Genomic DNA, 23,060 nt, shown 5'->3' with positions numbered 1-23,060 from the left:
GGTTGGCTGGAGGGGCCTGTCTCCTTTCCCGCACCGACCACCACGACTCTTCCCCTTCTCTCGCTCCTTCTCTTCCCTGTCCTACTTCCGGGTTCCACGGCTGTGCCCCGGCAGCTCCCTCCCTCCGTGGGCAGGCTGGATGGGTTGTGAGAACTGGTCCCACTCGTACTCTTCCCCCGGGAGCAGGGTCTTCCCGGCCTCTCACCTCCGCCCAACTTGGGCTTGGCTCCTCTTCTCTCCCTCCGCCAAATCTCTCTCCGCGCCCGAGTCTTCCGCCAACTCTCCGCCTCCCCTGACGCCTCTCCCTTCCTCCTTATCAAGCCCTCCGTAGCCATTCCCCGCCCCCAGGGTGAGGTCCCCACCTCCTCAATTGCCTCCAGCTGGTCTTTCCCCTCTCGTCTCCTCGCCCCCTCTCTCCTGGGTCCTCAAGCCCTTCTCTCGCCCGCTCATCCCGACCTCCTTCCTCCTTCTCTCTACAGATAGAAATAACAATTTTATTTATTATTTATTATTACTGCCTCAAACTCTTGTGACTGAATGAAGTTGTGGCAAATGGCAGGTGAGGCTGTGATAGAGAGCCTGCATGGCAGCTGGCATGGCAATGGGCCACTTAGGCCAAGGGACTGCAAGGCACTCCGTCAGCAGACTGCAAATGCTGTGGAGGTTTGCATGGAGGCTGGGACCATACTGGGAGTTGTGGGCTCTCCATGCTGGGGTTTGTTTGGTCTATGCTTCCTTGCTGGAGCTATGCTGAATCTGTTTGCATATTGGTATGCTTGTTTGTATCTAGCTGTAATATATTTTGCTGTGATTATTATTTGCTTCTGCTGAGTAAAGCTCTATTTTTGTTACTCTATCTCTGGTGAAGTCCATTTTTGTGCACCCTGACCGGCTCTCGATATATATTTTCCGTATCTATATATATATGGTTATTGTAAACCTTCAAATCTGTTCCAAGCAATATTGCCTTTAAGGCTATATCATGAGTTTTTCTTGGTACATTCCTTCTGAAGAAGTTTGCCCTTATCTTCCAGAGGCTGAGGAAGTGTCACTTGTCTAAGGTTTACAGTAGGTTCACATGGTTTCCTATGTTGTTGTTGTTATCCACCCTGGAGCTGATCTCGACCCATGGCAACCCTATAGATAAGGCATCCCAAGAGTCCCAATGCTGCCCTGCTCTGCTCAGGTCCTGCAACTTCCTAGCCATGGCCTCCTCCATTATAGGGTCCCTCCATCTGGCATGGGGCCTTCCTCCCTTTCTGCTTCTGGTAGATTTTTGTATTTGTTAAATGGCCAAGACAATGGTGTATTTCTGTTACTCAGTACAGGTATTGATCTTTGTTTATACATATGTATGTACACAATCTGTTGTTTGTATGATTTATAATTATATATTATTTAGAACATATAAATTGTATTGTGGGAGCCTTGTGTCGTTTTGATATTTTATTTTATAATCTATATATTATTCATAATTTGTATGATTTATTGTTATATATTATATATTATTCAGAACATATAAATTGTACTGAGGGGAGCCTTGTGTTGGTTCTCCATCTTTACCCTTGGCCTAAGCCTTCCAACTCTACGATTCTATGACACAAAAGGAGATTGTAAGCCTGAGGGCAGGGAACCGCCTAACTAAAAGATTGTATGTACAGCGCTATGTAAATTTACAGTGCTTTATATATAAAGGTTAATAATAATAATAATAATAAGGGAATGGTGGTGGGGAAGGGGTTGAGGTCCAGCAGTTCTTCTCTCCCTCTGAGGCCTGGACCATGGCAGATGGACTGGTCCCCTTCCTGCCTGCCCTTGGGGGAGGGTTTTTTTGGGGGGTCTCTTTCTCCCCATCCCCCATTGCTCTCTCCTCTCTCCCCCTCCAAACCCCTATTTCCTTTGGACCCTTCCTCTCCCTGTTTCTCTTTCCTCCCTCCTCTTGGGAGCAAGGAAGGACTGGGAGGAGGAGTAGCCAGGAGGAGTTCAAGGAGGGAGCTGAGGAGGGACCCTCAGGGGGCTCCTCCCGTTCGCTCCCATTGGCAGAGGATGAAAATTACCTTTAGGGACCCCCTCCCATTCTAGGGGGAGCAAGCCCAGAAAGCCAGCAGTATCCTTCCTTCCTGCCACTGGCTGAAGAGGTGGTTTTGGGGATCTCTTCCTCACCAGCCCCCCTCCCCCCTTCCTCTCTGCTTCATCCTCTCCCTCCTCTAAAAACAACTTCTCTTCACTCCCTGCGCTTCCTCTCCTTCCTTCTCCCCCCGCCCCCTTTCTTCTACTTTGAGCAAGGTAGAACTAGGAGTAACCAGGATTTAGATTCCACCTCAATCTTTAGAGAACTTAATGACAGTAAGGGCTGTTTGATAGTGGAAGAGGCTGCCTGGGGGTGGGGCGGAGTCTCCTCCTTTGGAGGTCTTTAAACAGAGGCTGGAGGACCGTCTGTTGGAGGGGTGCTTTGTTTGTGAGTCTCTGCATGCCAGGATGGAGTCGGGCTGGATGACCTTTGGGGGAATCTAGGGTCCTAGTGGTGGGAGGACAGTATTCCCCCGAAGGCTGGTGGGGAGACTCTGCCTCTGAAGGGAGCCCAGGAGGCGAAGGGAGGAAGACAGACAGGGAGGGGTGAGTCTGCCTGGGGAGGGGGCTTTCAACATGGCGGGAAGAATGGAGCCCCTCAGCCCTGAACTAGAGGCCTGGATGCGGGCCTTCATCCGCCGGGAGCTTCCCGGCCTCGTTGCTGCCCAGCGGGCTTTGGCCCCCGGGAAGGCGGGAAGGGGCTCCCCTTCGCCAAGCCCAGCCCCTGGGAAGGAGTGCTTTGCAGCCCCGGGGCAGGAATGGCCGGTGGCGCCAACGCAGTTCAAATTTCCCGCGCTGGAGCCACGTGGGCTGAGCAGGAGGCAAAGGGAGGGCGGAAGTGCGCCTCGGCTTCCGGTTTTGAGGAGGCCTACTCAGAAAGGGCGGAGAAAAACGGGTTAGAGTCGCAATATACCCCCGCAAAGGACAAAGGGGCGGAAGTGGAGGCATCGACTTCCGGTTTTGAGGAGGCCTACTCAGAAAGGGCTAAGCCGCCGGGGGGGAATAGGTTGGAGTCCTACTATACCCCCGCCTTGGCGGAAGTGGAGGCTTCCACTTCCGGTTTTGAAAAGAGTAGGCCGCAAGGAGGGGAACAGTTAAATAGTCCCGCCTTGTGGGCAAAGCGAGGCCTAGTGAGGGCGGAAGTGGAGGCTTCGACTTCAGAGGAGGCTTGCATGGTAATGACTAGGCCTCAGGCCCTAATCAATTGCCCCCGCAACTTGGAGTCAACTTACAACTCTGAGGAAGCCTCTCTAGAAAGTACTAGGCCGCATGCAGAAAAGCGATTAAAGTGCCAGAATACTTGCCCCTCTGTCTGTGGTTATGCAGCGCCCTTCTCTGGGGAAGGCTGCTCTGTTAACCCCAATCAACCTTCCAGGCGTTTTGAACTTCAACTCCCAGAATTGGCGGCCAGCACAGCCAACAGCCAGGAATTCTGGGGGCTGAAGTCCAACACAACTGGAAAGCCAGCTTTGGGGCATCACTGTGAGGCCTCCTCTGAGGGAGACTCAGGCAGCCCAGTGATGACCTCCAGGCGCCTCTTCCAGCCAGAGGATTTCCCAGTGATGATGAGGAAGGTAGCCAGGACGCTGGGCCTCAGCCTCCCTTCGGAGGCGCCTTGGCCTGGGGACCCTGGTCCCCCTGAGGCAGCCTCCACAGTCCTCCCATTCCCAGCGGACATCATGAAGGTGGTGAAGGAGGAATGGAAGAGGCCTGCCTCCAAGAGACCCATTCCTGCCTATGTTAATGAACTGTACAGCTTTCCCAAAAATGTCATGACCAAACTACAGATCCCATTAGTCAATGCCCCTGGGTCCTGCAAGGAGGATGCACTGAAGACTTGGGAAGACAGGAGTTATGAGGCAGCCCTAAAAAAGGCGCATGAAGCCTCTTCGTTGGCCATAAGGGCAGCGGCGTCTGCGTCCGACTTGGCGAGAGCCTTGCTGATCTGGGTCCAGGACCTGTTGAATGTTGTTCCCTCTAATGCAACCAAGTTCAGTCAGGGGGTGAACAAGGTGAAAAAGGCGGTGGCCTTCATAGCAGATGCTAACGTGGATGCTGTCTGGTTTAGCGCCAGGGCTCAGGCAGCATTGGTGGTTGCAAGGCGCCTGCTCTGGCTTAAGAATTTGAAGTTGGACTCGCGTTCCAAGAAGACCCTGGTGTTTGCCCCATTTTCGGGAACCAAACTCTTTGGGGACTCACTTAAGACTGTCCTGGTTGAAAGCAAGGGTAAAAAGAAGGCCCTAGTACCAGCAGGGAGGAGGGGGGATAGAAGACACAGTAGGCAGGGGTCCCTGTCCATTCCTGCTTCCAGAACCCGCTCTACCTCTTCCTTTAGTCCTTCTTTTCAGTCTAAAGACTCCAGAAGCTCTAGGTCTCAGTGGAGAGAGCAGAAACACACAGGTGGACTGGCTAAGCCAAGCAGACATCAACCAGGGAGAACAGCATCTACATCGGGAGGCCTTTCAACTGCTGGCAAAAAGGTTCAGCCACCCAGAGATGGACCATTTTGTCTCCCCACTCAACCTCAAGGTGGAAAGGTTCATATCAAGACACCAGGCAGAAGGAGCCAAGGGCATGAACGCTCTCATCGTTCCTCGGCCCAGGGGACTTCTATACACTTTCCCCCCTGTGGCGCTGCTCCCCAGGATAACGGGAAAGATTTGCAGGGAGAAAGCATTCATGTTCCTTGTTGCCCGTTTGTGGTCCAGGAGAGCCTGGTTCCCCAAGATGGTGCGCATGGCCCTGCAACTCCACACCGCTGCCAACTTGCCTGGACCAAGTCTTTCTTCCCGACCTGACATAGCTACAGCTTCACGCTTGGAAATTGAGCGGATCATGTTGCGCAACTGCGGTTATTCTGAGGAGGTGGTGAACATCATTCTGGCTTCCAGACGGGCCTCAACCAACAGGATTTATGAATACTCCTTCAGAACCTTCCGCAGATGGTGCAGGCGTAAGCACGTTGACTTTCTCAATTTCTCCATCTCCTCCTTGCTGGAATTCCTCCTGGATGGCTTCAACCTTGGCCTTAAACCGAGCACACTCAAAAGGCAGGTCACCGCCATCACCTCAGTGCTGCCACACTCACAGGGAACCAGGATTGCATCACATCCACATGTGCACAGATTCCTGAGGGACTTGTGACTGCTCAGCCGGCCTATAGTACGACACAGATTCACTTTCCGTGATTTCACTTACTCATGGTCCAAAAAAAATATTCCTCCCCAGCTGCAGGTGAGTGGGGAGAAATATTTTGACTATGGCCTTATACAGACAGACCAAAATAATGCTGCTTCAGGTCACTTTGGAGGTATGGTGTTTCAATGATGCATGCATCCTAAGAGTCTGAAAGCTGCACCAAAGCTGTACTCCAGTCCTTAGGACTGGAGTGTGGCTTTGGTGCAGCTTCTGGACTCTTAGGATGCATCTATCATTGAAACACCATACCTCCAAAGTGACTTGAAGCAGCTTTATTTTGGCCTGCCTGTATCAGGCCTATATTTTCATGGTCTGAAAGTATAGTGAAAATATTGGATTCAGTACTATCAGCCATCTGCAGTGGGTCTTTGTATCCCGTGAGGATAAGTGGGTCTTACTATACATAATTTCCCATCTTGGGACCTCCATACTGTCCTGGAAGCACTGACAATTCCATCCTTCAAGCCCCTGTGGAAGGTTGCGAAGTAGCTGTCATGGAAGAGGCTTTACTTATCACAGGCTGAGCTTGAGGTCCTGCCAGCACACAAGGAGCTCTGTTTCATCAGGCCTGACTCTGGGTTCTTTGTTTGCACCCCAGCTGTCATCCCTAAGATGAACTCAGCCTTCCATAGGGCACAGGATTCTTCCGTCCTTCTGCCCTTGGCCAACCAAGGAAATGGAAAAGGTCTGGCACATCCTGGATGTTTGCAGAGCCATCCACATCTACCTGAAGAGGACTAGCAGTTTCCAATCCCTTGACACCTTATTTTTCACTTTTCAGTCTTGATCCAAGGACAAGAAGGTCTACACCCTTAGCAGATGAGGACTTGTATTAAGACTTGTAGCAGAAGTCTTTTGGGCCCCCACTACCAGAAGCATAGTTGCGCACTCCAGAAGTAGTGTGGCCACATCAGCAGCTCTAACAACCAACTACCATGATCCCAGGAGGCAGGAAACTGATTGATGTTCATTTATTTTTTATTTGGTCAGTTGAAGTAGTAGTTTTTAGTTGAGTAGGATGCAACATGGAACATGTCTGAACATGGTACCAACCAGCTACCTATGCCCTCTTCTAAAGTACTCCATTCCATTCCCTACTTTCTCCTAGTTTCCCATTTCCCCATCTTATAATACATCAATCCATTTGAGCATGACCAGTCTTCATTAGGCTTTTGGGATCTCCCCCCTCCCCTCAGTCTTTTCGAATTCCCTTAAAGCTTTTTGTAGGAGACAACATCAGCAAGACTACTTCATGAACTTTTTGTGGGAGACTACTTCATATTGGACTTTGGACGCATGAGAAGATGTGACCTCATAGAAAAGACAGTAATGCCTGGCAAGGTAAAAGGCAGCAGGAAAAAAGGAAGACCACATTACAGGTGAATAGATTCAATCAAGGAAGCCACAGTCTGCAAGATCTGAGCAGGGTTGCAGATGAGAGGGTGAGTTGAAGGTCTTCCATTCATAGGGTTGCTTTAAATTGACATTGACTTGGTGATAGTCAACAACAATTTTAAGCATGCATTAGTGTTTACCTTAGCCTGCTGATGCATGACTCTCCATCTGTATGGATGATTGTATAGGTTTATAAAATCAGAAAGCTATCCTATTCAAATCTTTGCATCCTTCATCCTCTTATTCAAGGACAGATTATTCCTGTAGGTTTTTTCCTACTACAAGAAAATACCATGTTTCTCAAAAAGTATTAACAGCTCAGACAAAATCAGAGTCCAGGCCTAACACTGGAAGTCACATAACGTATTCTTGCTATAGAAAGCTTTTTTAAATCTTGACAGATGCTTCCCTTAGTATGCTTCTTGTTACTCAGAAAACTGAATTTGTGTGCATTTTTCAAAGAGCAGAACCCATAGCTTTCATCAGGTTTTCCATAGGATCTGTGAACCAAAAAAATGTTAAGAACCACCTCACTAAATAGGAAATTTATTCAGGGGTAGCAGTGTTGGCCGTTTAACTTCAAAAGCTTGTATGTTGTGTTTTGTGCATTTTGATTGGCCATAAAGGTATCACAGTTTTGTGGACTCAGTAAATAGGCAAATCATTTCTCAACTGACTTCAGCTGGGCAAGATGGTTCTCTATCGGAGATGCAAAGCATGTACTTTACTCAGAACCAGCTCCAAAGTTTGAAGAAGGGTTTGTTCTGGTGTGGGAATTGCCTACATACAGTGGGCCTTTGGTATCCCCTGGGGTTTCATTCCAGGACCTCCTGTGGATTCCAAAACCCATGGATGCTCAAGTCCCATTATATGCAGTAGTGTCGTAAAATGATGTCCCTTATATAAAATGGCAAAATCAAGGCTTGCTTTTTGGAATTTATATTTTTAAAAACATTTTCAAGCCATGGATGGTTGAATCTATGAATAAAGAGTCCATCGATATGAAGGGCCAACTACCTCTTCCCAGGTCTCCTATGTCTGTGAATCTATAGTGGGCTTCCCTGATGACAGAAGTGTGAAACCTGTTCATTGAGCACTGTACAGTTGAGTCTAAGAGCCTCCACTTTAACATTCCACAATACTGTCACAATGGTGCATTGTTCCGTGGCATTGTGGGAAATGAGAACTAGCTGCTCCGATTTGTACTTGCTCCGTCTTGGCTTAGTACTAACCTGCGCAACTTGGCAATTGGTAGGGGCCAAAGTTAAAATAGGATAAACTTATTTGGGCCGCAGATAGGCTTTTAGTGGCTCATTTTTCAAGTAAATTATTTTAATAATTTATTAGTATTTAATAATAATTAATATTATTAATATTAATTCTGTCCTTCTCTGCTTGGCCCTCTCTTTGGGAGAAAGCTGGGCTGCGAAGGAGGCTTGAGTGTGAATTTGAGGAGCCTTACCAGAGGGATTAGCTGACCGTTAGTAACTAGCTATGACACAGTTGCACAGGAAGTTGTTCAAAGTCCTTGCAGGCCACCGATAATTCTGACAAGCCACTTGTGGCCCCCCAGGGCGTATGTTGTACAGGTGTGGCTTAACATAGTGGGCTCTTGGTATCCACTGGGGGTTGGTTCCAGAAGTCTCCATGGATATCAAAATCTATGGATGCTCAAGTCCCATTAAATACAATGGCATAATAAAATGATGTCCTTTATATAAAATGGCAAAAAGGTTTGCTTTTTGGAATATATATTACTTTTTAATATTTCTGAGCCACAGATGTTTGAATCCATGAATACAAAAATCCATGGATATGGAGGGATGACTCGTACGTGGTCATCATTATCATCATGATGATCAGGTTTCTCTTAGAAAGGGAAATAGAAAAAATTAAAAGAAGTATGCAACACTCCCAGATTTGAATTGTTTCCTTTAATGGTGTACATGGGAAATGAGATGAGCCAAAGTTAGGCCTTTGAAAAGCGGCATGCTGAGGTGTGTGCAAATAAAATTTATTTATTTATTTATTCAATTTATATCCCGTCTTTCTCCAGCACGGGACCTAAGGTAGCTCCAAACGAAGATTTTAAAAAGTATGTTTAAAAAACTAAAAGGAATTAAATACCATTAAATAACAGCTTGATTTACAATAATTTGAAAAACGTTTAAAATGTTCCAAGCATGGTCAAAATACTGTAACCCAATAAAAGGCCCTTCCAGTTAATGGCAAAGGCCTCTCTTAAATAAAATATCCTTGCCTGCTGACAGAGAGAAAAATTTTCTCAGATTAATGGAAAACAGGCTTTATTGGCAAAGGAGAATGTTTCGGACGAAAAAGAAATAAATGAAAATTGGGGTGGTTCTTGAGAATGGTGACTGTTGGGGGTCTGGGAGAAAGCAGTTTGCACTGCAACCACAACATTTTGTTGTGCTTAAATGTAAAAATGTTATTTATTTATTTGGAGTATTTATACTCCGCTCTTCAGCCACAAAGGCTATCAGAGCAGCTTACGTTTTTTAAAAAGTTAGACAATTCCCTGCCGTCAGGCTTACAATCTAATAAGACATGACAAAGAAGTAGATGGGAATGATGCTGGGGAAGGGATCAGGTTCATTGGTTCTTCCCTCCCTCTAGGGCCATGGCCATGAAAGATAGGCCAGAGGAAGGGCTCATCATCTTACTCTGGGCTAGGCCTGATGGAGCTGGCCTGCCTCTCTCTCCCTCTGAAGCGGATGATGGTGGATGGGTTGGAAAGAGGGCTAGATAGTCTCTGTCGGGGTGTTTTACAGCAGAGCCTTGTCAGGTCCTGGTTTTATAGGCAAAGCAGCTGTGAGTGATGGAAAACATAGTACCTACTGAGTCAGGGCCTCAGTCCTGAAGAAAGAGGAATTCCACTTGGAAGGCACAGGTCCAAGCAGCAGTAGAGCCAGGAACTTCTTCTTCCCATGGTGCTTTGATAATCACTGTGATCCTCCCTCCCTTTCTCTCTGCTGGGGTGTTTTAGACTCTTCTCTCCCCCAGAGGCCAAAGCAGTGGCAGTTGGAATGGAGGGAGAGTGCCTGACCAGCTGCTGGGACGGTTATAAGAGGCAGAATGTTTTCTTGTGTTGGTTACCACCACACTCTTATTTACATTTCTCTTCACTAGGGAGAAGTCCATGGGTCCAAATATAGAAGGCTGTAGCTTCCTACATATCCTGCTTTTATTCTAGAATTTTCTACCCAGTGCATTGATCATCAAATGAAAATGAGTGACCATGCCCCAGTATGCCTCGTGTCAGGGCAAGTATCACATGTGGAAGGGAAAATCTTCTCTGCAAACCAGACTGGGAATATCAAAGAATGTTCACAAAGGCTACCCCAAGATCCAGTTAAACAAGAACCAGAAGAAAGCCTTCTACAGCACTGGGAAACCCAATGGCAAGAATTCCTGAAGAATATGGAGTCTCCTCAATATGTCCAGCCACCAGAGGAACCCACACCCTGGGCAGACCCAAAGGGGTTCCTGGCCTCCTTTGAGCAAGTGGGCAAAGCCTGCCGGTGGCCCCAAGAAGAGTGGGTCACGCGGCTCCTGCCAGCTCTCAGCGGAGAAGCTGAATGGGCTTTTAGAAGCATGGAAGCTGGAGACAGAGAGGACTATGGGAAAGTGAAGGCGGCCATATTGCGAGAAGACACCATTAGTCAAGAGAAGCTGCGTCAACGTTTTCGGTGTTTCTGCTACCAGGAGGAAGAGGGGCCGAGAGGGGCTTACAGCCACCTCCAGGAACTTTGTTGCCGGTGGCTGAAGGTTGAGAAGCACTCCAAGGAGCAGATCCTGGAGCAGCTGATCCTGGAACAACTCCTAGCCATCCTGCCCCTGGAAACCCAGAATTGGGTGAGGGAACGAGGGCCAGAGACGTGTCTCCAAGCTGTTGCCCTGGCTGAGGATTTCCTGCAGCAGCAACGACAGGTTGAGAGACGAGAAAAACGGGTGAAGCCATTATCAAATTTATTTGTGTAATGAGCCAGCATGGTGTAGTAGTTTGAGTGTTGGGCTATGACTCTGGAGACCAAGTGTTGAATCCCTGCTCAGCCATGGAAACCCACTGGCTGACCCTGGGCAAGCCACACTTTCTCATCCTCAGATTATGGCAATGGCAAGCCCCCTCTGAAGAAATTTGACAAGAATACCCCATGATAGGGCTGTCTTGTTGTTGTTGTGTGCCTTCAAGTCATTTCCGACTTACGGTGACCCTAAGGTGAAGGTATCATAGAGTTTTCTTGGCGTGTGCGTGTGCGTAAGTGAGTGATTGCCATCTTCAAGCTGAGAGACTGTGACATGCCCAAAATCACCTACTAGGTTTCCATAGCAAAGCCAAGATTCGAACCCTGGACTCCAGAGTCATAGGTAAACTCTCAAACCCCTACTGGTTCTCAGGGTTGCCTCAAGGTTTCCATAAATCGGAAATGACTCAAAGGCACATAACAACAAGTGTAGCTGCTGCCACACCGCAGAAATAAAGCAGTTTGACCCCACTTTAACTTCCATAGCTCCATGGTATGGAATTCTGAAATTTGTAGTTTGGTGAGGCACCAGAGCTGTCTGTCAGGAAGGCTAAATATATCACAGAACTACAAATTAAAGAATTCCATAGCATTGAATCAAGGCAGTTAAAGTTGTGTTAAAGTGCGTTATTTGTGTACTGTGCAAACACCTGTGGCCATGGCATTGTGTGTAAAAAAGAGCTACAAAACCACAGTGAGGTGGAAACTGTCAGCCTGGCCTACCTCCTAGGGTTGTTGTGGGACAAAGGGAACCATGTACACTTCCTTGAGCTCTCTAGTGGAAATACAGAAAAGAAATGTGCTAATAAGTAAATACTGTGGGCCCTTGTTATCCACTGGGAGTTGGTTCCATGACACACACACATACACTATGGATAGCAAAATCCAAACATCCAAGTCCCATTAAATATAATGGCATAGTAAAATGGTGTCCCTTATATTAAATGGCAAAATCAAGGTTTCCTTTTTGGAATTTTGATTTTTAAAAATATTTTCAAGCCATAGATGCTTGAATCCATGGATGAAAAATCTGTGGATATGGAGGACTGACTGTAAAATAAATTCTTCAAAATGGATGGAAACCTCTTTGGCTCTGCTGTACTTTCCACTGAAAGTGGGTGGTGGGGAAGATGGTGGATTTTGACATATTGCTTTATTCTGACTCAGTTCCTTTTCTGTTTCCTTTCAGAAAGAGGTTATAGCTTACTCTGTAGCAAGCCAGGTTCCATCCGACTTTGAACAGACACACCTGTGTTTGGAGACTAAACAGGAAAGTGACAGTGATGGACAGTCTGGCCAGTTGGGTAAGAAAATGCCCTTTTGTACCTGAATTCTTAGATGCTCTCAAGGGCCTTTGTAGGCCAAATTAACGCTTCAGCTAGGATTCTGCGTTCCTCCACTCTAAGAGAGCAGAGGAGAAATTTGGGAGGAACTAGTGACAAATAATTACTGATATTTTAATTAATTCTTTTCACCATTATCTAGGGCGGAGGTGAAAATTGTGTGGCCTCCAGGTATCATTGAAAATTAGACATTGGGGTTTTCAGACAAGGAATTTCTGCCTTTCTTGATGGCAGGGAAATAATCCCATGTTTGGGGTTTGTTGTTTACTATAGTCAGCCCTCCAAGTCTGACTTGAGATCTACAGACTTGAAAGTTCAAGGAGCAGTGACTGCCATTAACGTCAATGTGGTGTGCGCCCTGCATGCACACGCCCTTTTCAAGTCTATGGGGCTTGAATATGTGCAAGTTTTGGAACTCGCGGGGGAGGTCTGGAATGGATCCCCCACGAGTTCCAAGGGCCCACTGTACTCTCAAGTTAACTTTGATTTATGGCAACCTCATGAATGAGAGATCTCCAAGTCACTCTATCAAGAGCCCAGCTCAGGTCTTGCAGAAAAGTAATTCTTCAAAGTTGTTATTGTATTTCCTATTTCTAAGTATGATTGTGACAGCTGGACAGTGAAGAAAGCTGATAAGAAAGTCAGCTTGTTTGAAATGTGGTGCTGGAGAAGTGTTCTATGGATATTATGGACTGCTAAAAAGACCCTTGGATATTGTTCTATGGATACTGTGGACTGCTAAATGGGCCCTAGAGCCTGAGTTCTCCCTAGAAGCCAATATAACTAAACTGAGACAATAATATTTTGGACATATCATGAAAAAATATGACTCACGTGATAAGTCAGTAATGCTTGGTAAGACAGAAGGCAGCAGGAAAAGAGGAAGACCATCTTTCAGATGGATAAGCTGAATCAAGGAAACCACAGCCCCAAGTCTGCAAGACCTAAGCAGGGCAGTGGATGACAGGGCGACTTGGGGTTCTCTTATTCATGGAGTCGCCATAAGTCAAAGTTTATTTGACTGCAGTGAACACCACCACCACCAGATATTCCCTCCAGTATATAAGCTGCTATGAATTTGTTGCTGGGGAGGTGAAGTGGAAAGGTGCAGTTATCCCCACACCTATTTAATGGACTTAGGGACTTCCCATGGGTTTCTAATTGCCAATGTTTAAAGAGAATGCTTTAAAGATTGAGATTGGCCCCTTTGGTTTGACCCAGTATGGCTCCTCTTACGTTCTTAAAGTTAATGGATGCACCTTTCATTTCCTGCTTTTAAGTTATCTTGTATTCAGAAGTCCAGGAAATAAATTAGGCTCATGTTGTCATTTTTTTCATTTCTCTAGGAGACCAAAGCTGGTTGACTGGAGATGTTGGGCAAAAGGACACACCAGAAGAGTCACAGCAAGTGGGACAAGACACGGCCACAGTGGCAAGAACAGAAAGAGTCATCTTCCTTGGCTGTGGGCCTCAAAATGCGCCCGAGAGTCAGCACAGTGTGAAGATCCAACATGAAACCTGCTCAGGAGAGAGAGAAGATGAATCTTCCCTACACAGAGGAAGTTATACCAATCTTGGAGGAACTGCTACCCAGCAAAGGATCTCCACCGGTAAGAGACAAAATGCCTACAGTGCTTATGGGAAAGTCTTTGGCCATTGTCCAAGCTCCACAAAATACAAGCGGATACACAGGAGAGGGAAGTCGCACAAGTGTTCGGAGTGTGGGAAGTGCTTTCTTTACAAGTCAGGGCTGGCCACACACGTGCGTATCCACACTGGGGAGAAGCCATATGTGTGCTGTGAGTGTGGCAAGACCTTCAATCGTGGCTCAGAGCGGAACAGACACCAGCGGACCCATACAGAGGAGAAACCCTACGAGTGCCCAGAATGTGGGAAAAGGTTCTGGCAGCGCTTCAATCTCAACAGACACCGCCAGACCCACGGGGCAGATGAGAATCCATACACCTGCTCTGAACACTACAAAAGCTTTATCATGACATGAAACCTCCCTCGGTGCAAGGGGGATCTTCATGGGCCACGATACACCTCCCCTAAGAGAGGCTGGTGAGGCACAACTACTGAATATAGGAGAAAAATATGGAAGATGGGTTCCATCAGCCTGTTAGTCTTGAAACAGGGTTTGGGCTTATCCTAAGGGAAATGTTATCTTTCCAGGTGGAAACCACTAGTTGCTCCCATGTTATTTGAGTAATGGATTATCACCACTAACATCATCATCATTGATTTATATAGCACTATTAGTATAGATGGAGCTTTATATGTTAAAAAAAACCCCACCACCAGCCCCACCAGAAGCTTACAGTCTAAAATATATGTACAGTCTAATTCTGCATCCATGGATCCACAGTTTGAAAACATTTAAAAATAAAAAAGCAAAAAGCAAACCTTGATTTGGCCATTTTTATAAGGGAAGACGTTTTACTATGCTATTATAATTAATGGGACTTGAGCATTCATGGATTTTGGTATCCAGCAGAAACCAAGGGCCCACTGTATATGCATGTGTGCACATAAACACACAGAGAAGAAATTAGTAGTACAAATATAACTATCCAGTTCAATCCTAAAAACAGATTAATCAGATGGATTTTTTTTAAAATGCAGTATAAAATACAGTAAAGAAAACTGACAAATCTTGTTTATTTTGGCTATCTGTATTTGTAATAATAATAATAATAAATATTATTATTATTATTATTATTACAAATACAGATAGCCATAATAAACAAGATTATAAAACAGTATTTTAAACTGAAATGCCAAAAGCTTTAGAATCTGCTCCAAGTTTTAGCTTTTAAAGGAGCTAGCCAAGGCACTCAGCCTCTTTTGGCTCTTTGTATAGCTCTTTCAAAGTCAGACTCTTTAAAACCCAGTAGTCTGGGGCTGATGACAGTTGCAAATGCCCCACTGTCTTGGAAAGCAGCAACAGCTGCTACCACCTGCTACCCCAGCCAACTGAGCCAGCCCCAATTGACCTCGAAGGGGCGGGATATAAATAAATAAATTTATTATTATTATTATTATTATTATTGATGGGGGTCACAGTCCAGATTTGGAGGGCTACATATTTTTTTGTTTTAGCTTTAGATAACCTGACAACCTTCAGGTATTTGTGGATTCCAGTTCCCAGCAGCCCCAGCCAATATGACCACTGGCCAGGGATGAAGGAAACTAGATTTCCAGAGTAACTGAAGCATGATGGACTGATTGCTTTTCAGTGCTTCCTGTGAATCACAACCTAGAGATTTCAGAACATGTGCCATCACAGAAATAAGAATCACTTCTTCAAGGCCACTTTGGGGTGTTTTGTTGGAAGACTAATTGGAGGCCTTGGAGAAGAAAATCCATCATCTTGTTTTTTTCTTTTTGTTCCTTACACAGTTTGTGGTAGTGTGTACTAACAGCAAGATCATACTCGCAGCAATATGACAGGCATATGGATCCCATAGTGGACTACATGACCATCATAGTCCCACTCAAATTTAAAATGTTGTGACACTAAAGATAAAGACTAATTCCCAAATTGAACAGCACATCATGTTAATATCCCATGAAAAATAAATCCTTGAAGCAAAATGCCTGAAGGTTTGAGTTTTCTGTTTGCTCTCAATATTGAAGAAAGTGGATTGGGGCTTCATATATTATTCCAAACTAGACTGAAGCCATTGAATCGGTATTGCTATTGTGTGGGGATCACACAATAGGAGCCAGACCTTGATTTCTTTTTTTAAAAAGAACAGCCACATTTAAGTAGCTCCAATGTCTTTTAACAGCCATGATAGATGGATATGTGAAATCTCCATGTTCAAAGGCAGATCCCATCTGGATCAGACCAGAAACTCGTGCCCAGCATTCTCTTTCCATTATGACCAACTAGAGGTCTACAGGAAGAAACCCATCATCAGGACATGAGGAAAAGAGGCCCTTTCCACTTGTGGTTTCTACCAGTTACCATCCTGGCTGCTAAGATTCTGACAGCTGCAGCCTACAAAAGCAACATTTCTAACCTCTGATTTAAACATAGCAAGCTTGTTTTCTGCTCCTCCAGACACCAGGACATGGAGCAATGGACGCAAGCTACAGGAAAAGAGATTCCACCTAAACATTAGGAGGAACTACCTGACAGTAAGAGCTGTTCAGCAGTGGAATGTGCTGCCTCAGACTGTGGTTGAGTCTGCTTTAGAGGTTTTTAAACAGGCTGGATGGCTGTCAGGAGTGCTTTGTGTATTCCTGCATGGCAGGGGAGTTAAACTGGGTGACCCTGGGGATCTCTTCAAGCTCTATGGTTCTATGATCCCTGCAGACTAAGAGTCTTATTGCATTATTAAACAAAACTGGCAGACTGAGAGAGGGGGTCATAAAAGTGTCCTATTTACCAAGCTGAAATAATCTATTTGGCAAAAATGATGCTTTTACAACACTTTCCTATGAAGAGAAAGAGTCATGCAGAGTAAGAACTTTAAAAAAGTGTTTTGTTTGCCTGCCAGGTTTGTTTATAGAATCATAGAGTTGGAAGAGACCACAAGGGCCATCCAGTTCAAAACCCTGCCATGCAGGAACTTCCAATCAAAGCATTCTCAACAGATGGCCATCCAGCCTCTGTTTAAAGATTTCCAAGGAGGGAGACTTAACACATCAGACATCTGTCCAAATGGGCTGTAGCAATCCACAAAAGCTCATACAGCAAACAAATTAGCCTATAAAATGCCACAAGACTCCCTGGTGTTTTGTCTGAAATATCGTAACATGGCTACAGTCGCAAAATTACTAATTTTTGGCTTCTTTCCATGTCCATTTTTTTTTCATTTCTTGAATTACTAGATTGGCAACCTAGCCTTCACATTTTTCTTCGGGGCAGCTCATGCCCATTTGATTACAATGTAGTTATGTCCACTGGAATTTTGTGAGTTTTTTTAGCATTGTTTTCCTTTGCTTCATCCTTTAGATATTTTATTATATGCCCCTAAGTTTTACCCTCGACTTATCCATGGGTCATATCAAAATCCATAATTTTCGCCCCCAAACCTGCCCTCGATTTATACATGAGGATGACTTATAGTCGAGCATATACAGTATCTTTTACTAGGAATGCTGTAATGGTACTCAAATCTTGCTAGCAGGCTTCCTTCACAGTCAGCTTGGTTGGCACTGAGTGAGTAAAATATGATGTTGGACTAGTTAGGCTTTCAGTCTGATGCAGTGTGGCTATTCTTCTTTCATAATCCATCGCTGACATCAGAACTGGTCTTTTTCATTCTTGACAGATGACAGACAAGCCTACGGATGTAAGACGAAAGATAGCTTACTGGGAAGCCAGCCAAAAGTGGAACAAGGTGACAGGTTCTGGAGAAGCACCACAGAGAACAATTTCTGTAGTCAGGAGCAGAGAGTCACGTTGGATGATTCTGGCAGGCCAAAGAGACAGGCAAGAAACAGGACTTGGAAATATTTTTCCAATGGGGGAAACAAGGCCTGTCATGAAACCATATTGTCACACAACTTGAATTCAACCACATTGTCTAGGGAAGGCTCAGACATCCCAGAACACGAAAAGACGGATAAAGCAGCATTGCAGTGCACTGTATCTGAAAAAAGACTCGGTCACAAAGACAGCCTTTTGGGACGCCCTGTGCGAAATGAAAAATACAAGTGTTCCGTCTGTGAGAAGAGCTTCCATCGAAATTCGCACCTGGTGACGCACAAGAGGATCCACACAGGAGAGAAACCTCACCGTTGCTGTTACTGCGGGAAGAGCTTCAGCGACAATGCAAACCTTATTAAGCACAGGAGAATCCACACAGGGGAAAAACCCCATAAATGCTCCGACTGTGGGAAGAGCTTCACCCAGAGTTCCCACCTCATCCTCCATAGGAGGATTCACACAGGGGAGAAATCCTATCGTTGCACTATGTGCAAAAAGAGCTTTTCTCGGTATTCGTTTCTTAGCACACATCAAAGAACCCACTTGGGGGGGAAACCATAAAATCCACAGCTTTTCCCATTGACGTCATACGTCGCTGTTGCTTTTTAATGTGCCACCAAGTCAGCTTCAACCTATGGGAAGCCTCTGATTGAGATACCTATGAAAGGCACACTGATCTTGACATTCCTCCTAAAATATTGCAAACAGGCTATCTTGCCCGATTCTATCCACTTGTAATATCTGCCTCTTCTCCTACTGTCTTCAACTATACCAAGCATTATTGTCTTTGCCAATGAGTCATGGCATCCCTGATATGTCCAAATTATGATAAATTCAGTTTAGTCATTTTGGCTTCTAGTGAAAGTTTAGGCTCAATTTATTCTATTATTTATGTCTTTTTGGAAGTCCAGGTATCTGCAGAACTCCATTTGAGCACTGTATTCCAAATGAGTTGATTCTCTTTCTGGTTCAAAACACACCACAAAAATAATCCAGTTTGAGACTGCTTTAACTGCCCTGGCTCAGTGCAAGGGAGTCCTGGGAATTGCAGTTTATTTTGGCACCAGAGCTCTCTGACAAAGAAGGCTAAATATCTCATAAAACTACAGTTCTCAGAAGTCCCTAGCATTGAATCAGGGAAGTTAAAACAGTCTCAAATTGGATTATTTCTGCAGTGTGTTTTGGACCTCTGTCAACTTTCTTCACTAACCAGTGTTCAAAACCATACATAGAAACCAGAAATGCTATGGCATGGATGATTCTAATGTTGATATTTAATGATTCTGACTTTGATATTTAATACTATATTTTTTAACTTAATCTGATTTCTGAGTAGTGGCCCTTTCAAGTCTAGCTGCGTCTACGCTGCAGAAATAATCCAGTTTGATACCACTTTAATTGCCATGGCTCAATGCTATGGGATTATGGAAATTGTAGATTTGTGATACATTTAGCCTTGTCTGTCAGAGAGCTCTGGTGCCACAGAAAACAAACAATTCCAATAATTCCATAGCATTGAACCATGGCGGTTAAAGTAGCGCCAAACTAGATGATTTCTACAGTGCGGACGCAGCCTGTGTCTTGATTTTTTGACTACAGCATCCATTTTGATCTACAACTGAGCCAAAGTATTTGTTACAGGGTGACAATATCAGACACTGGATGGTTGAAGCACGGACAAAAGCTGATTTGGGGAAAAGTTATTTTTTGGAGCTTATTCCTTAGGAAGATGGAAAACACCTCACAAAATGGAGAAACCACAGGGCATAAAAACATCTTGTTTCAGTTCGCAGCATAAGAACATGCAGTTATGCATTTGGCAGAAGCAACCAGTTGGCTGGAAGAGCCAGAATTTAATTTTGACTAGTATAATGCAATCGGCACACTGTTTAATGTGCTAGTCTCCATAATACAGTTCTCACTGCAAAATTAAAATTTTTGATGCAAGACAGTCATCCCATTAAAGAAAACTTGTGTTATTTATTGTACTACCGTAGTTGCCACAATTACCCATGTTCTGGCAATCTGTACATAAGACCAATGTTACTCAACATGGTGGCCCATGGACCAGTGGTGATCGCCAAACCATTGGCATCTGGTTTGCAGAGAGTTTACAGGAAGGAAAGAAACAGTTGCTGCCAATGGGCATAAATGTGATACTATTCCCTGGTATATAATGGGGGGAGGGGGGAATATGCCCTCCCTGTACATCAGACAGCATGAGGAGCAGTGCATTAGACTATTATTATTATTAAGCTTTATTTATAGAGCGCTGTAAGTTTACACAGCGCTGTACACCTACAATCAGTTAAAATAGAATTAAATAAGTTGGCCTATAGCATACATCCTATAAAATAATTTAACATGATACACATTAAAACATGAACTTTAAATAATAGAATATTTCAGTGCACAAATCAAAATAAACCTACGATAACAATCAAGTTATAAGGTATTCTCAGAAGTGAGAACCACTATGATGTAGTTGTTCCAATGTTGGACTCGGACTTTGGAGACCAGGGTTCAAATCCCAGTTCTGCCATGTAAACCCTAGGGCAACTCACACTTTCTCAGCCTCAGAGGGTGGCAATGGCAAACTTCCTTGGAAGAAACTTGCCAAGAAAACCCCATTATAGGTTCACCATTTTAAACATTTATTTTATTTGTATGCTGCCTTTTTCCCAGAAGGGACCCAAGGCGACTTACAGATAAATAGATAGATATAAATAGATGAATTATAGATAAGTCAATATATAGATAGGTGAAGCATATAGAAAGATAAACTATATGCTGGAAATGTGATACTATGTGAAGGCACACAACAACAGCAACGTTCTCAGCAATAAGAGAGTAGTCTTTTCAGATAGAGATGTACCTCAATTTACCACATCAATGTATTCCTAGGCATTCCTTCTTCAACAGAAACTTTGGTGCCAGAGGTAGGAATAACATGGAAAGAATATCGATTTTATTCTGTTTTATGTACAGCGCTGTGTAAACCTACAGCGCTTTATAAATAAAGTTTAATAAAGATGGGTTCCTATACCACACAAAAGAAAAGCAGTTCAGTGTTTCAGCAAACATTCAAAACTTAACATCAGGCATGTGTGAAAGGAAGCCACTAGGTTAAGTAAGTCTTGCAAAAGTAAGCAAAAATACTCTTATTATTAAACTTTATAAAGTGCTGTAGGTTTACAAAGCGCTGTACGTATAATAGAATAAAATAATATAAAGTAGACCTGCCAGTGGCCTACATTCTAGAAAACGGAATATTATACAAAATTAATACACAATACAGTTCAACAAAAATATACAAGCAACATTAAAATAAACATCAAATAATCAAGTAATGTCTGGGAACGCAAGTATTCAGACATTTTAAGAGACTGCTTGAACGTTTCTGCCCAAGTGCATCTAAGGATATTTTTTATTACACTGCACTCCGCTTTACTAATAATTTCCATTTTTGGTCTATATATCTCGACTTAATCTGCATTTTAGTCTTCATTGATGGATTCTGGAAGCAGCTGCTTTTTAGCTTTTCTGCTTTAGACAGGCACCAGGTGTCCCAACTACAAAGGAGGACAAAGCACCCCCAAAATGTGGGACAGTCGAGAAAAATTGAGGACGCAACCAAATAAAAGCTACAAACACTCATAGAAATATAAGCCCATGCTTTTTAGTTCTGCTAGATGACATTTGGGAATGCCTCCTGGACAGAAAACAAAAACTAAAAACACGCATAGAAATATAAAATTCATGCTTTTTGTCCTGCTCAAAGTGGAGGGCATTTTGGAATTCTTCCAGGACAGATGGTGGAAAATGTAGGGCATGTCCTGGAAAAGGAGGATAGGCATTCAATCTGGACAGGTGTTCACAGCTACAGTAGGACCAGGCAGAGTTGACTCCCATTCTTTCCCAGCAGAAGGTTTATCAAACTGTTTACTACAGACATACACTCCAGGAAAAGGTAGGCTGAGCATGTTTTTAAAATACTTTGTAAAAAGGAGCTTCTTTCTCACTACCTGTGGATTGCCTTTGACTGGAAAATACCATTGGATCACAATGCATTTTGCAGTAACAAACTCTATGGATTAACTATGTATTGGTTGAAACAATACATCTGTGGTATCTATGAATGTTTGGACCATACCTTCCCAATGCTTAATAAATATACTGTCTTTGAACCGATTCCTGCATGCAACAGAAGAAGACTAGGAGTGCCACTGTGATGTAACAGTCTGACCAGGGTTCGAATCCCCTGCTTGGCCATGGAAACTCATTGGGTGACCTTGGGTGAGTCGCACTCTTTCAACTTCAGGCAATGGGGGCGGGGGGGGAATCCCTCTTAACAAATCTTGACCAGAATACCCTGAGACAGGGCTGCCTTAGGGTCGCCACAAATTGGAAATGAATTGAAGGCACACACAACTACAAAATGACCTAAAAGAAACTAGTTTTATCTCCATGCTGATGTACTGCAGCTCCCAGCAGTCCTAGCCCAAGAGCAATAATGAGAGCTGTACACTGGAGGTAGCATTATTTAGACCCAGATGTTTTGTTAAGAAAAGGCCAATGTGGCGTAGTGGTTTGAGCATTGGGTTATGAATCAGGAGACCAGGGTTCAAACCATCCATTCATCCATTGAAACCCACTGGGTGACGTTGGGAGTTGAAGCCAAAAAACACTCGGAGGACCAAAGTTTGGGAATCACTGGCGTAGTGATTTGAGTGTTGGACTGTGACTCTGGAGGCCAGGGTTCGAGTCTCCACTCAGCCATTGAAACCCACTGGGTGACGTTGGGCAAGTCACACTCTCTCAGCCTCATGGAATCATAGAGTTAGATCAGAGGAAGGCAAATACTTCACTTGAGAAGTATCACTTAAGGCAATGTCAGAGATGGATAGACTAACGACTTTACTAAACTAATGAGATATGGAGAAACTAAACAAAGGGTGGCCCCCAATTCAAGAATATTGTAAAAAAAAGTTGGCAAAAAGTAGGCAAGCAAATATTAAAAAAAGAAAGAAATATGAACTTTAATTAATTTTCTATGGGATAAAACGGAAGATAAGATAATTATGAGAGATACAGTGATCTGACGGGAATCAAAAAAGAAGGCTAATGTATAATAGTAGTTAAAAGTGAGGCACTTAATATTGCACTAACAAGGAAGTTTGCATTGTAAAGGATGTACATAACTTTGTAGTACAGTCGGCCCTTCTTATACACGGATTTTTTATACACGGATTCAAGCATACACGGTTTGAAAATGTTCCAAAAAAGTATACATTTACCTTGATGTTCCATTTTTTATTAGGGACACCATTTTGCTATGTCATTATACTTAATGGGACTTGAGCATACACGGATTTTGTTATACACGGGGGATCTTGGAACCAAACCCCAGCGTATAACAAGGGTCCACTGTATGATGAAAGTAAGAGCTGTTATAATAAAAATTATAAAAATAAGTATAAATGAAAGAAAGAGACTATTTCAGTGGAGACCAAATGATGATTTTTAAAGGACCCCGAAGTGATTAAAAGAACTAAATTAGCTATG

General features: G+C 44.1%; 1 protein-coding gene across 7 annotated transcripts; it reads left to right on the top strand.

The window, feature by feature from the left end:
* The first annotated feature begins 2,303 nt into the window (after positions 1-2,303).
* On the top strand, positions 2,304-19,465 carry LOC149320683 (uncharacterized). Of its 7 annotated transcripts, none has more exons than XM_089504813.1 (5): positions 2,304-2,346; positions 9,814-10,635; positions 11,899-12,013; positions 13,399-13,662; positions 17,338-19,465. In XM_089504813.1, the coding sequence occupies exons 2-5, from the start codon at positions 9,907-9,909 to the stop codon at positions 18,054-18,056; spliced, it is 1,827 nt and encodes a 608-aa protein (XP_089360939.1). In that variant the 5' UTR covers positions 2,304-2,346; positions 9,814-9,906; the 3' UTR covers positions 18,057-19,465. The 7 variants fall into 7 exon arrangements, with proteins under 7 accessions (XP_089360939.1, XP_089360914.1, XP_089360930.1 ...); XM_089504788.1 differs by lacking the exon at positions 2,304-2,346 and adding an exon at positions 2,989-3,245; XM_089504804.1 differs by lacking the exon at positions 2,304-2,346 and adding an exon at positions 5,811-6,647.
* The last annotated feature ends 3,595 nt before the right edge of the window (positions 19,466-23,060 follow it).

The sequence above is a fragment of the Sceloporus occidentalis genome, unplaced genomic scaffold, assembly GCF_023333645.1.
Source record: "Sceloporus occidentalis isolate IW3139 unplaced genomic scaffold, rSceOcc1.0.p SCAF_1, whole genome shotgun sequence".
Lineage (NCBI taxonomy): Eukaryota > Metazoa > Chordata > Lepidosauria > Squamata > Phrynosomatidae > Sceloporus > Sceloporus occidentalis.
Note: the sequence above shows the minus strand (reverse complement) of the source record. Positions and strands in the feature narration are given on the sequence as shown.